This window comes from Erythrolamprus reginae, chromosome 3, assembly GCF_031021105.1.
Source record: "Erythrolamprus reginae isolate rEryReg1 chromosome 3, rEryReg1.hap1, whole genome shotgun sequence".
Lineage (NCBI taxonomy): Eukaryota > Metazoa > Chordata > Lepidosauria > Squamata > Dipsadidae > Erythrolamprus > Erythrolamprus reginae.
In genome coordinates this window covers 216,285,453-216,298,273 of record NC_091952.1, presented here as the reverse complement: position 1 = coordinate 216,298,273, position 12,821 = coordinate 216,285,453, and the positions used below count along the sequence as shown (strand labels likewise).

The following is a 12,821-nucleotide window of genomic DNA, read 5'->3' as shown; positions in this document are numbered from 1 at the left end:
TGTCAGGGCAATTAAAAATAACTTATGGGAAAACTGTAATATGTGAAATTTTCATTTATTAAATGAAATTTAACATATACAGTGGTACCTCATCTTACGAACACCTCTTCTAATGAACTTTTCAAGATACGAACCCAGTGTTTAAGATTTTTTTGCCTCTTCTTCCGAACTATTTTCACCTTACGAACCCCAGCAGCTGCTGCTGGGATGAAGGGGTTTCTTTTTTCCCCCTTTTTTGAAGAAAGAAAAGGGAGGAGCAGCTTGGGGGAGGAAAGATTTTGCAGAGAACAAGGTGCTTGCAAAGGAACTGAAACGGTGTCTTTTGAAGAAAGAAAAGGGAGGGGCGCCCCCCTTGCCTTTCTTCCTTCCCACTCACCCTTTAGCCTAGCCTTGCTTCTTCCACCCGCCCCCTTTAGCTGCTCCTCCCTGCCCTCTGTTCACCTCCCTTCTAAAGTTTGGGATTTTCCTGAAGGATTTGTACCCGTTATTTGCTTTTACATTGATTCCTATGGGAAACATTGTTTCATCTTACGAACTTTTCACCTTACGAACCTCCTCCTGGAACCAATTAAGTTTGTATGATGAGGTACCACTGAATTGCCAAAATTGTTTAAAACTATTAAAATAAAATGTGACAAACTTAAAAATAAAGTGTTGGTTATGACCTATAAAGCCCTTCATGGAACCGGACCAGGATATCTGCGACACCGCCTTCTGCCGCATGAATCCCAGCGGCCAGTTAGGTCCCACAGAGTTGGCCTTCTCTGGGTCCCGTCGACTAAACAATGTCGTCTGGCGGGACCCAGGGGAAGAGCCTTCTCTGGAACCAGCTCCCCCCAGGGATCAGGACTGCCCCCACCCTCCTTGCCTTTCGTAAACTTCTTAAAACCCACCTCTGCTGTCAGGCATGGGGGAACTGAGACATTCCCCCTTGCCTATGTAGCTGTATGTATGGTATGTTTGTGTGTATGCTTTTTTATATACTGGGGTTTTTAGGCTTTTTAATGTAAAATTGTTATTTTAAACTTTAATATTAGATTTGTTACTGTATATTGTTTTTATCATTGCTGTGAGCCGCCCCGAGTCTGCGGAGACGGGCGGCATACAAATCTAATAAATAATAACAATAATAATAATAATAAAATCAAACAGATTAAAAAGTGTAGAATAGATGTACTGTATATAAGTCGTTCATGCTGTCTAATGTTGGCTTTTGCTTGCAGACATTTCACTACCAGCACAGTTGACATTATCAGTGCTAGTAAGTGTGGGGTAACTTGTCCTGCCCGTTTTGGCAGGGGATGTGATATATAGTAGCTTGCCTGGGGATGTGATTTTCTCCTTGGTAGTTCCTTGAATAGGCCAGGTAATAGGTTTTCTGTTTCATTGTTTTTTCTGGTGTTAATTCTGCATATTTGGGTGTGGGCTGCTGGAAAGAATGTGGTCTGGTTGGGTTTTTAAGCTTTTTATTGCCTCTTTTGAATGATATATAAATTTATCTCTAGGTGTCTATTGATGACTGATTGGTACTATGCATGTACAGTGTTCCCTCGATTTTCGCGGGGGATGCGTTCCGAGACCGCCCGTGAAAGTTGAATTTCCGCGAAGTAGAGATGCGGAAGTAAATGCACCATTTTTGGCTATGAACAGTATCACAAGCCTTCACTTAACACTTTAAACCCCTTAATTACCATTTCCCATTCCCTTAACAACAATTTACTCACCATTATTACTGGTATTCACCATTGAATAAGACACTTAGTAATCCTGATACTTATAAACATAATTATTTATTACAATAATTTTTTTTGTTATTTATTTGCAAAAATTATTAGTTTGGTGATGATGTATGATGTCATCGGGTGGGAAAAACTGTGGTATAGAAAAAACCCCGCGAAGTATTTTTTAATTAATATTTTTTGAAAAACCGTGGTATAGGCTATTCGCGAAGTTCGAACCCGTGAAAATCGAGGGAACACTGTAAATACTTTTCAGCAGCACGGTTGTTGACAGAAACCATAGGAATATTTTAAACAGAATACAGAAGTGGGAAGAGAAGAAATTAACAGTATTAAAAACGATAAATTATATAAAAAGTTTATTCAAATACCGAACCACTGAACATGCTTTTTTCATATTAGAACTCCATACCATTAATAATAGTATGAATGATACCATTTTCTGCTAGAGTCCAGTAGTTCTCAACCTTTCTAATGCTGCAGTTAATACAGTTAATCATGTTGTGTTGACCTCCAACCATAAGTCTGTTGTGGTTAGCTCTGGCCCAGCTCCGGCCCCAAGGAATGTGGAGGTGGATGTGTGGTTATAAGGCCAACTGAGCTCTGTTTGGAGAATATAAAAATGAGTTAGTTTAAATGTCTTGTACTACACTTTAACAATTTGAATCATATATATTGGATACTCTATTAAACAAGTTAATTGCACACTTGCCAGGATGAAGGATATATTTATTAATTTGAAGAATATAAAAATTTTGTTTATATTTATTTCTAAAAAGTTCTAGATATAGTATGTTAACACAGATACATACAGAAGATAATTTTACGCAATGTATTTAACAAAAATAATGTTTTGTCTTCTACACATTATTATTATTATTATTATTATTATTATTATTATTATTATTATTATTATTATTATTTATTATACTTGTATGCTGCCCTTCTCCGAAGACTCGGGGCGGCTCACAACAACAATGGAACAATACAGATACAAATCTAATAATTAAAATATCTACTGAGGGTGGCATTTAACTTATCTTTCATATGTTTGAAAAGTGTAATACTGTATACCTTAAGTAAGGTAAATTAAGTAAAGCCCTGATAAATAACCCGCATAACAAACGTTGTGCAATTGTATATGATTATTTATTTAGATTGTATTTTTTCTAAAGTAAAATCATGTCATTTCCCAAGTAAATATTGTATGTACGTATGTATGTATGAATGTATGTTGCATGTATGCATGTATGTATGACTTACATTGGCCAGTAGGTAAAGTCAAACATTGAAAGCAATATTGGTAGCTGTGTGTCACATGCTAAAAGTGGACAAGATAAAAAAAACTAACAGCCAGATTTGAGTTTTACTGTTGTTATTATTACTGCTTTTATTTGTCAGAAAGACTTTTCCCCCTTCTTCCATCTTGTAGTTATCTTTGCTGAAGTAGAGCAAAAGTAAAGCAGAAGACCAAATTCTCATACATGTTACATACTGTTTCTGTTGGCCAAAGGTGGAGGTATTTCTTTATTAAGCCTTTTGCCTAATCTAGACATGGCTCCGCGTGCCACCATAGGTTCGCCATCCCTGGGCTAATCCATTCAATGAATAGTTGCAGGAACTGAGCATGGCTAGTGTAGTAAAGTGAAGGACCATGGTAGACCATGATAGCAGCGTTCCAGTTTTTGAGGGGCTGCCACAGAGAGGAGGGAGTCTAGCTATTTTCCAAGGAACCAGAAGTTCTGACAAGGAATAATGGATAGAAACTGATCAAGGAGAGATTCAATCTAGAAATTAGGAAACATTTTCTGACAGTGAGAATTTCCCCGCATGCGGGAAAGCAAAAAACCTCGCCAAAATGCATGTGCACCTGCATCTCCATGCGAGATTTTGCTACCTGAACAGGTGTAGAAAGCAAAATTCTGCTCGATTCCGCGCTCATGTGCCAGAGCCGCAGAACTGCACGCAGTTAGCCGTGCTGGCAGGCGCCCACCACCAAAGATCATTGTGGAGATGTATTTATTCTAATCTAACATGACTATAATTTTAAATAAAAACAATTTGTCATACTTCACTTTTAAAAATTCCATTGCTTGCAGTTAGAATGATGTTCTTTTAGTTGTTAAATGCTGCAACAATCTTAACCTCATTATTCTTGACAAAGGACTATTGCAATTTCCTGCTCTGTATGAAAAGAACTATTGCCCAAAGATTCAGGGTGAATGAGTGGCATTACTAATGTGAAATTTCATTATACATTATTCCACCATCTTTAGTTTTCATTCTTGCCCCACAATAAACCTGTATGATTTTTAAAATTATATTTTCTGATTTCCTTCTGCCCAACTTTTCGTGATGAATGTTATAACAGGATAGGCCAATTGAAGACAAAAAACAGATTTAAAAAATCGAAACAAAATCCTGCAATACGAGTGTGGCAAGTCTGGGCAAGAAAGAAATGCCTAGAACTGTCAGCTTTTTAACGTCATTTGATGTATTTCGTCCGCTTTTTCCAAACTGGTTCTTCTAAAGTTTTGGATTCTAACTCTTGTCTTCCCAGATAATCTGCTTCTGGAAGGCAGAAAATTGTTATATGATACGGATTTATATAGGAAAACTGCGAACTGATAACAGGCCAACAATACAAACTGCCCTTTTACACTATTAATATCACTATCTATTAATATGTAATAATTTATATATGTATATTATAAAAATAAATTCTAAGTGTCTAAACTCTAATGAGTTTAAAATTTAGATTAGTGATCTTTTATTTATTTAAAATATTTATATGCTGACTTGAAATATCTTAAGCATTTTCAATTGAAAAATCACACTTGCCATTAAAACTACAAGTCAAAATAATACCTTTAAAAAAAATAAAAGTAGAATTACAATGATAAATAAAAAATGGCAAAATAAGCATTAAAACACTGGCAGAAAGAAGCAGCAAGCAATTGGGGAAAAATTATTGAAAGGATGTCCATAAATGAAGGTTTGTTGGGCCCATAGGCACTGGAAGCCAACTTACTGCACTTTCCAATAAAGTATCAAAATATAGTTACAATAATCAGATTTAATACTTATTTCTATTTGAAAAAGAAGCAAAATATGAAAAACCATAGGGTATTAAATTGGATTATTGGATTATTGAAGTATTCCTCTGTATTATGCTGTTTGAGCTAGTTTAGTATATAACCTTGAACAATAAGAAAAATGTGTATATTTTTAGGAAATGTAGCTCTTCTGGAACTATAGCTTTCATAGAATTATAAATAGAGATGTAAAAATAAGCAGATTAGGCCTTCCAGAGTGGCCTGAAAACATGGCTTTGCTATTTGGCCTGGGAACTGGCAGTGGTGAAACAGAGTCTGCAAAATAGCTGTACTGTTATTGATATTAATTATTCTTTCTTGCAGATAATCCTTTTTATTGTTAATAGCTTTATTGTTTTAGTATTTTTAAATTATTTTTGTTAATTTGGGGTTATTTGTTATATGTTTCTCAGAGTCCCATTTTGAGATGATGGCGGTAGGGTGGGATGCGGAGAGAGAAAGAGGAAGAAAGGAAGGAGGGAGGGAAAGATAGCAGAATGAGAAAAGAATACCAAGCTTTTTTGACGAAATTTGAGTAGTAACATTTCCCGGAACAGCAAGGGCAATCTATGGCAGAAATGAGCAACAGTAGCCATTGGGTTGTATAGGCTCCAGCAGCCCATGTTTTTTAATGTCTTAGTCGCTAATAACCTTTTGGAGAAATATCACTTTTTAGCCATTTTCAGACATATGAAAACTGTGTGACAAACCAAAAATTTGTTTAATTGACGTTACAAGTGTAAAAAACAACATTCTGTTTTTAAGAAAACAGAACTAATTCTTGTATGTGATATAAGCCCACCCATTCATGTGTAGGTACATTGCTTTATCAATATTGGCAACATTTCTCTTTTCGGTTAATACTTTACTCCACTTGCTCTTTGGTCTTTACTCGAAAGAACTTTAATATTGCCTTGCTGATTTTGCACACAAGGAATTGCAGATTTCTTCTTGCCTTCTAAAGTAAGGAATAATATTAGTGGACAGAGACCATTTTAGTGTGATTATTCCTATGGTGGGCTGGTTGTCTTTATGCTTTGTTTTTGTTTTTGCTTGCTTACAGTGCTGAAGCAGGGATTAGCATTCAGTCCTGTGTATCGATTTTCTTTGTCTGATGGCACTATAGTTGCTGCCCAAACGAAGAGCAAACTCATCCGTTCCCAGACTACTAGCGAACCTCAGCTTGTAATATCCTTACATATGCTTCACAGGTAATTCTATAACCTTTTCCTTAATCTTAATAAAAACTGGATGCCACAGTCAATTACAGCTGTAGTATATTATAAACGTATAGGTCTTTTAATTATAATTATACATTGCAATAATAGACTAAGTTGTATTTACTGTTTCAGTTTTCTTAACCAATTTGAATGTCACAGATCTAAACATTTATTTGAAAGATTATCCTGTTACTTGAAGACAATGTATGAGTAAATGAATCTGTATCTGCAATTCAATAGGCTGAATGGTGTTTTAAAGAAAACTTCATTATGAGATCTTTTATCTATTGTAATTATATGTATTCATCAACAGTTTACTTTTTTGTATGACTAGTTTACTCTTTTGATAGCATTGTTCCTATAGTTCTCTTTTCAACCTGGATTTAATCCTATTACTTGAAGATCAGAGGGCAGGAACCTGCATTGGGAATGGGCATCTAGCAAAGTATCTTGTATATTTTTATTGATATACTAATGAAGTTATTTTGCAGGATACTTTGCTAGCAAACAGCAAAAATAACTAATGCAAATGTTTGTTATTTATATATCCAATTGATTTCTAAATAATTGAAATGCCTCTGGACTTTCTAAAGAAAGGATAAAATAACAACATTCTCATTTTTTTCTGCTTTTCAATTAAAACATGATTTAACATTATTTAATAAAAAGATTCATTGACATGTCTGGTTATTTTGATTATACTCATCTAAAGAATTGTGGTTTGCTTGACAATATCAAACTGTTGTTTATTAGTTCATTCATTCAATTTATGTATCCATAAATCTCACATATGTGATACAAGACAGCTTATAATAAAAAAATAACATACACAATATAAAAATAAAAACACATATGAACCAAAGCATCATACTTTTACTTATTAACAAAGTCAAGAGAAAGGATTTACCACATTGAAAGATTGGGATCTCCAGATTTTGGTGATAGTTCTTGAAATGATAAGTAAAACATGAAATATTACACAATTTGAACTTATATACTAATTTTTTAAAAAGAAAATAGTTTAAGATGAACCTTTATATTCCGTGTGTTCTCATGCCACAAACAGAGCAAAATATTTCAGCTAGGAAACTTAGCAATGCTAAGTTTTAACTAGAAGGAATTTCTGCCAAAATGTTTGAAGTATAGTTCCCTTGGGTACCATTTGTTGGGGGTCAAGGGAAAGGGAGGGTTTTGCCTTTTCTTTCTGCTCAAGATCCCCATGTACAATTCTGTTTGAAACAGAATGCTGGACTCAATAGGCTTTGGCCTGATTCAGCATGGCTCTTCTTATGTTAAATTATATTTTCTTCCTGGTAGCATGGTTAGTGGTGAGTCATACTAGCAATTGCAATTCTGCTCCATCTGGAGGATTGCAAATGCTCATCCTGGTATATTGATGATGTTTTCATATCTTGTAGGTGCCTCTTATATTAATATTTGTAATGATGGAAATCTGCAGAGTAATATTTTTAAAAATAAATGTTAAAAAGAGTAGGAAAGATGCTATCCTTTAGTTTTGGTCAGAAAGTCCAGGAGGATTTAAAACAAACTTTCCCATATTCTCACAAAATGTCCACCTACATCTTTTATAACAATGATGGTGAAACTTTTTTCCTTGGGTGCACATGCACAAGTGCCCACACCCATAATTGAATGCCTGAAGAGGGTGAAAACAGTTTTCCCTGCCCCCTGGAGGCCCTCTGGAGGTCAGAAAGACCTGTTTCTCAACTTCTGGTGGGCCTAGTAGGCTTGTGTTTCGCCCTTCCCCGGCTCCATAGACTTCCCTGGAGCCGGGGAAAGGTAAAAATACCCTCCCCCATCTCCCCGGAGGCTCTCTGGAAGCAAAAATGCCCACCCAGAGTCTCTGTGCAACCCAAAAATCAGCTGGTCAGCGTACAGATGCACATTGGAGCTGAGCTAGGGCAACAGTTCACGTGCCAGCAGATATGGCTCCGTCTGCCACCTGTGGCACCTGTGCCATAGGTTCGCCATCAATGTTTTATAAGATATAAGATAAAGAGCATCTGCTCAATCTGTAGAGCTTGAAGCCACCACAAGATCGAAATGGTAGATGAGATACATCCTTTTTTAAAGCTGCAATATTGAGAAGAGGTAACAGCTTCTGTTTCTCAAATTGGAGAAATGTAACCATTGTCCTGTGATTCCCTAAAATAAGCCTTCCAATGAAAATTCCTTCACAATAATTATTCCCAGTGGATAGGTTGAATTCCTTAGTAACCTTGAAAGCTTTCTATAACCTCTGTTTACACTGAAACTTGCATTTAGCAAGGTATTGTATTAAGATAGAACAATCACACAGTACATGTTTCCTTGCAGAGTAACTATTGTTTCCTCCCTCCCTCTATCATCTATAATATATATATATGGAATATCATGCTGCTACATGTGTAATTTTCTTTTGAAAGATAAAATGTGGTTGGAACAGTCCAGTCATGCAGAAAAGATTCCTGTCTACTATTTTCCTCAGAAAATGCATGCATCAGCTTGTGTACACACATACACACACACACACACACACGTAGAAATGCAAAAATTCCTAAAATTAGGTGGATGTCATTGTAAGCTTTTTGTTTTCAGAGTTTCCTATTAAGAGATGTTCCATTATAATAATATTGGGGGAGGGGTTAATGATTTTAAACACTTGTTTTTCTCTGTAAGTCTTATTAATTAATAGAACAGCTACAGATTTGAGAAATATACACTGCCCAAAAAAATAAAGGGAACACTTAAACAACACAATATAACTCCAAGTAAATCAAACTTCTGTGAAATCAAACTGTCCACTTAGGAAGCAACACTGATTGACAATCAATTTCACATGCTGTTGTGTGCATGCAACTTTGTACAGAACCAAGTATTCAATGAGAATATTTCATTCATTCAGATCTAGGATGTTTTATTGGAGTGTTCCCTCTATTTTTTTAAGCAGTATATATTTACATACATTTAAATGTTAGCAAAATGTTGTCACATTTTTTTACATAGAACTGTGAATTTATCCATTTTATTTACTGGTCAAACAGGTATGTAATGTTTATAGAAAATACAGTGTGCTTTATGAATCCTTGTGGATTTTCAACATTTCTACATAAACATGATCTGTTCATCATACAAATCAAATAAATAAATGAATGAATGAATGATAAAATATAAGTCCTAAAACTGGGTAAAAAGATATCAGTTAAACAAATCAGTCAAAAGTGTTATACTTGTTCATTTATTTATTGAGGATAAGATGCAAAGTTAAATAGAAAGGCTCATAAACTTAAATGCACTCTGTGTACCCACAATCTTTCTATTTTTGTATGTAATATAAAGTTAGCTATTAAAGCGGAAATACATTTGATATGAATTAAGGATACATACTCTATGTACTACTTTTTGTCTTTTGTCACTATCTTTGTCATAGTCACAGGTGAACACTGAATTATTTGTCAAAGTTAAGGAAAGGATGTCCTCTGATGAGGACCGATATACGTCTTAGGAAACACCACATTGCTAACTGGAAGATAATGTGAAAAGTCAGGATGTTTGCTTAATCAGCACTGTAACCATCAAGGGGGATAACTTAAAGTACAATTTTAAACCCAGTCTGTTTAAATCTTTCTTCAGAGGCCTTATTTATGAACAGCGATCATTCAAAACCTGGCATAAAAATAACGTATAAATATATATTGAACTGAAATTACAATCCTGACTATAAAATAAAATAAAATATAGTTCTGTATGTATGAAATGTTATTTATTTTTTATATTACTGTAGAACCCTTTTTTAGCCATGCCCCACCTAAGCATCTCTCAAATCCCGATGCCCTCCCATCCCCGTGACATATAGTTCTTATTATTCAAAAAATGAACTATTCACATGGAAGAAGCCTAAACGGCCTTTAATTTTGTTTAAACAAGGTTCCATTTGCCCCCATTAAAAATCAAATTTCCCCCCTGTGGGGCGTGGGTCCCATGTTAGGAACCAGGGCTGTAGAGTGTTTTTAAATATTTCACTTAATATATAAATGAGTAACTATTTGATTTATTATAAAAGAACCTGACATAGCAATGTATATAAAGCAACAAAGTAAAGCTAAACTGCTTATAAGGGACGTGCATTATTCTGGGCAAAAGGAATCTGTGGTTCTAAAAAAAATCTTCTTTTGTTCTGAAATGTGCTAAACTGAGAGTTCCAAGATTGAATTAAAATATATTTTAAATAGTGCAAACCATGTGCTGAACCACATTTACTTAGGGGGAAAATGAACCACTACCTAAATGGCATAATCCCAGAATGGTACTTCTTATCTACTTCTTTAGTTCTTTACAATAATCGAACCCCTCCCCATGTTAGAAGACAAAGGGATTTAAGTGTTGTTTTTTTAAAATAACCATTCAATGTCTAATTTTGTTTGTGACCTCAAATCTTCGAATCCTCACTGTTAGCCTCCCAATTCAGTGATCTTCATCTCCATCTACATATGTAAAATGAGAAATGTATAAACTGATACCAATAAAACTATGAATGACTAATTATTTCTTATTGCAATTACCTTCTCATAGATCTCATGATCACAGTATCTGGTCTAATTGTTGTACTTAGATCCTTTGGGCCCCTCACACAATTTTGTATCCCCTAACCTACTATCTTCTAGACAAATCAAAGACTTAAATATTTTGTTTACATAATAGGAAAATACATACATTAAAACCGAGATGTTTTTTTCACCAATCAGCATATCTATCTTTTTTTTACTGAAAATGTTTAAGATATTTGTTTTAAGAAATTGCTTATGGTCTACTTATTTGCAAAAATCAACATACAGTGTTCCCTCGATTTTCGCAGGGGAAAGTCGAATTTCCGCGAAGTAGAGATGCGGAAGTAAATACACCATTTTTGGCTATGAACAATATCACAAGCCTTCCCTTAACACTTTAAACCCCTAAATTACCATTTCCCATTCCCTTAAGAACCAACCATTTACTCACCATTATTACTGGTACTCACCATTGAATAAGACACTTAGTGATCCTGATATTTATAAACATAATTATTTATTAACAATAATTATTTATTTTGTTATTTATTTGCAAAAATTATTAATTTGGCAATGACGTATGATGTCATCGGGTGGGAAAACCCGTGGTATAGAAAAAACCCCTGCAAAGTATTTTTTTAATTAATATTTTTTGAAAAACCGTGTTATAGGCTATTCGTGAAGTTCGAACCCGCGAAAATCGAGGGAACACTGTATAGGTTTTAAGATACAGTATGATTAAACCAATGTTGCACTTATTTTTGCATATGGGATTATGAGCATAATATTCTATGGTATCTTTTTATTAAGCTGTTTTAATTTAGCATACAATATTATAGATTGGTTTTTTTTCTTTCCCCCCCCACATTGCAGGGAACAAAATGTCTGTGGGATGAACCATGATTTAACTGGACAAGTACTGGGAAAGCCATTGAACACAATTAGCTCTAACAGTCCTGCCCATCAAGCCATGTGCAGTGGTAATCCAGGTCAGGATATGACCATCAATAGCAATATGAATTTTGCCATAAATGGCCCAAAGGAACAAATGGGTATGCCAACAAACAGGTTTGGTAGTTCAGGTGGGATGAACCATGTGTCAAGTATACAAACATCCACTCCTCAGGGTAGTAACTATGCACTAAAAATGAATAGTCCTTCTCAAAACAGCCCTGGCATGACACCTGGCCAGCCAAACTCTATGCTTTCCCCAAGGCATCGTATGAGTCCTGGAGTGGCAGGAAGTCCTCGGATCCCACCCAACCAGTTTTCTCCTGCAGGAAACTTGCATTCACCTGTTGGAGTTTGCAGCAGCACAGGAAATAGCCATAGTTATACCAACAGTTCCCTCAATGCACTTCAAGCTCTCAGTGAGGGGCATGGAGTCTCTCTGGCGTCATCGTTGGTTTCACCTGATATAAAATTGAGTAATTTACAGAATTCCCCTGTAAGTATAAATCCTCCCCAGCTAACTAAAATGGGAAGCCTGGATTCAAAAGATAGCTTTGGATTGCATGGGGAACAATCGGAAGAAACAACTGGGCAAGCAGAAGGTGTCTGCCATTCAGGAGACCAGAAAGAAAACAATGATAACATGCCCCAGGTTGGCAGTGAAAGACCTGATGGACAGAACAGACTGCATGATGGCAAAAGCCAGACAAAGCTCTTACAGCTGCTGACCACCAAATCTGATCAGATGGAGCCTTCATCTTTGGCAAATGCTATGGGAGATGTTAACAAGGACTCCATGGGAAACCTATCTGGTTCTGGCTCAGCACATGGAACCTCGCTCAAGGAGAAGCATAAAATTTTGCACAGGCTCTTGCAGGACAGCAGTTCTCCTGTAGATTTGGCCAAGCTCACAGCAGAGGCCACAGGCAAAGAACTGAATCAGGAGGCCAGTTGCACAGCTCCAGGTTCAGAGATAACTGTTAAACAGGAACCAGTGAGTCCCAAGAAGAAAGAAAATGCACTACTTCGCTACCTGCTAGATAAAGATGATACAAAAGAAATTGGCTTACCAGACATTACCCCCAAACTGGAACGGTCGGACAGTAAGACAGACCCTTCCAGTAGCACAGTAAAGCTAGTAGCTGTGAAGACTGAAAAAGAAGAGATGCGCTTTGAGCCGAATGAACAGGTAGGAATTTGTGGGGATTATATTTTATTTATTCATTTGTTTATGTTATTTGTATCAGAGATGGGTACGGAAACAATTCT

General features: G+C 35.8%; 1 protein-coding gene across 8 annotated transcripts in view; it reads left to right on the top strand.

Annotated features, from left to right (window-relative positions):
- NCOA2 (nuclear receptor coactivator 2) overlaps window positions 1–12,821 on the top strand; it is a 175,700-nt gene that overhangs the window by 129,836 nt on the left and 33,043 nt on the right. For all 8 annotated transcript variants that reach the window (XM_070747910.1, XM_070747916.1, XM_070747914.1 and 5 more), the window contains exons 10-11: window positions 5,898–6,045; window positions 11,475–12,741. In XM_070747910.1, the coding sequence (XP_070604011.1) occupies window positions 5,898–6,045; window positions 11,475–12,741 (1,415 nt within the window). The remainder of the gene's footprint in view (window positions 1–5,897; window positions 6,046–11,474; window positions 12,742–12,821) is intronic.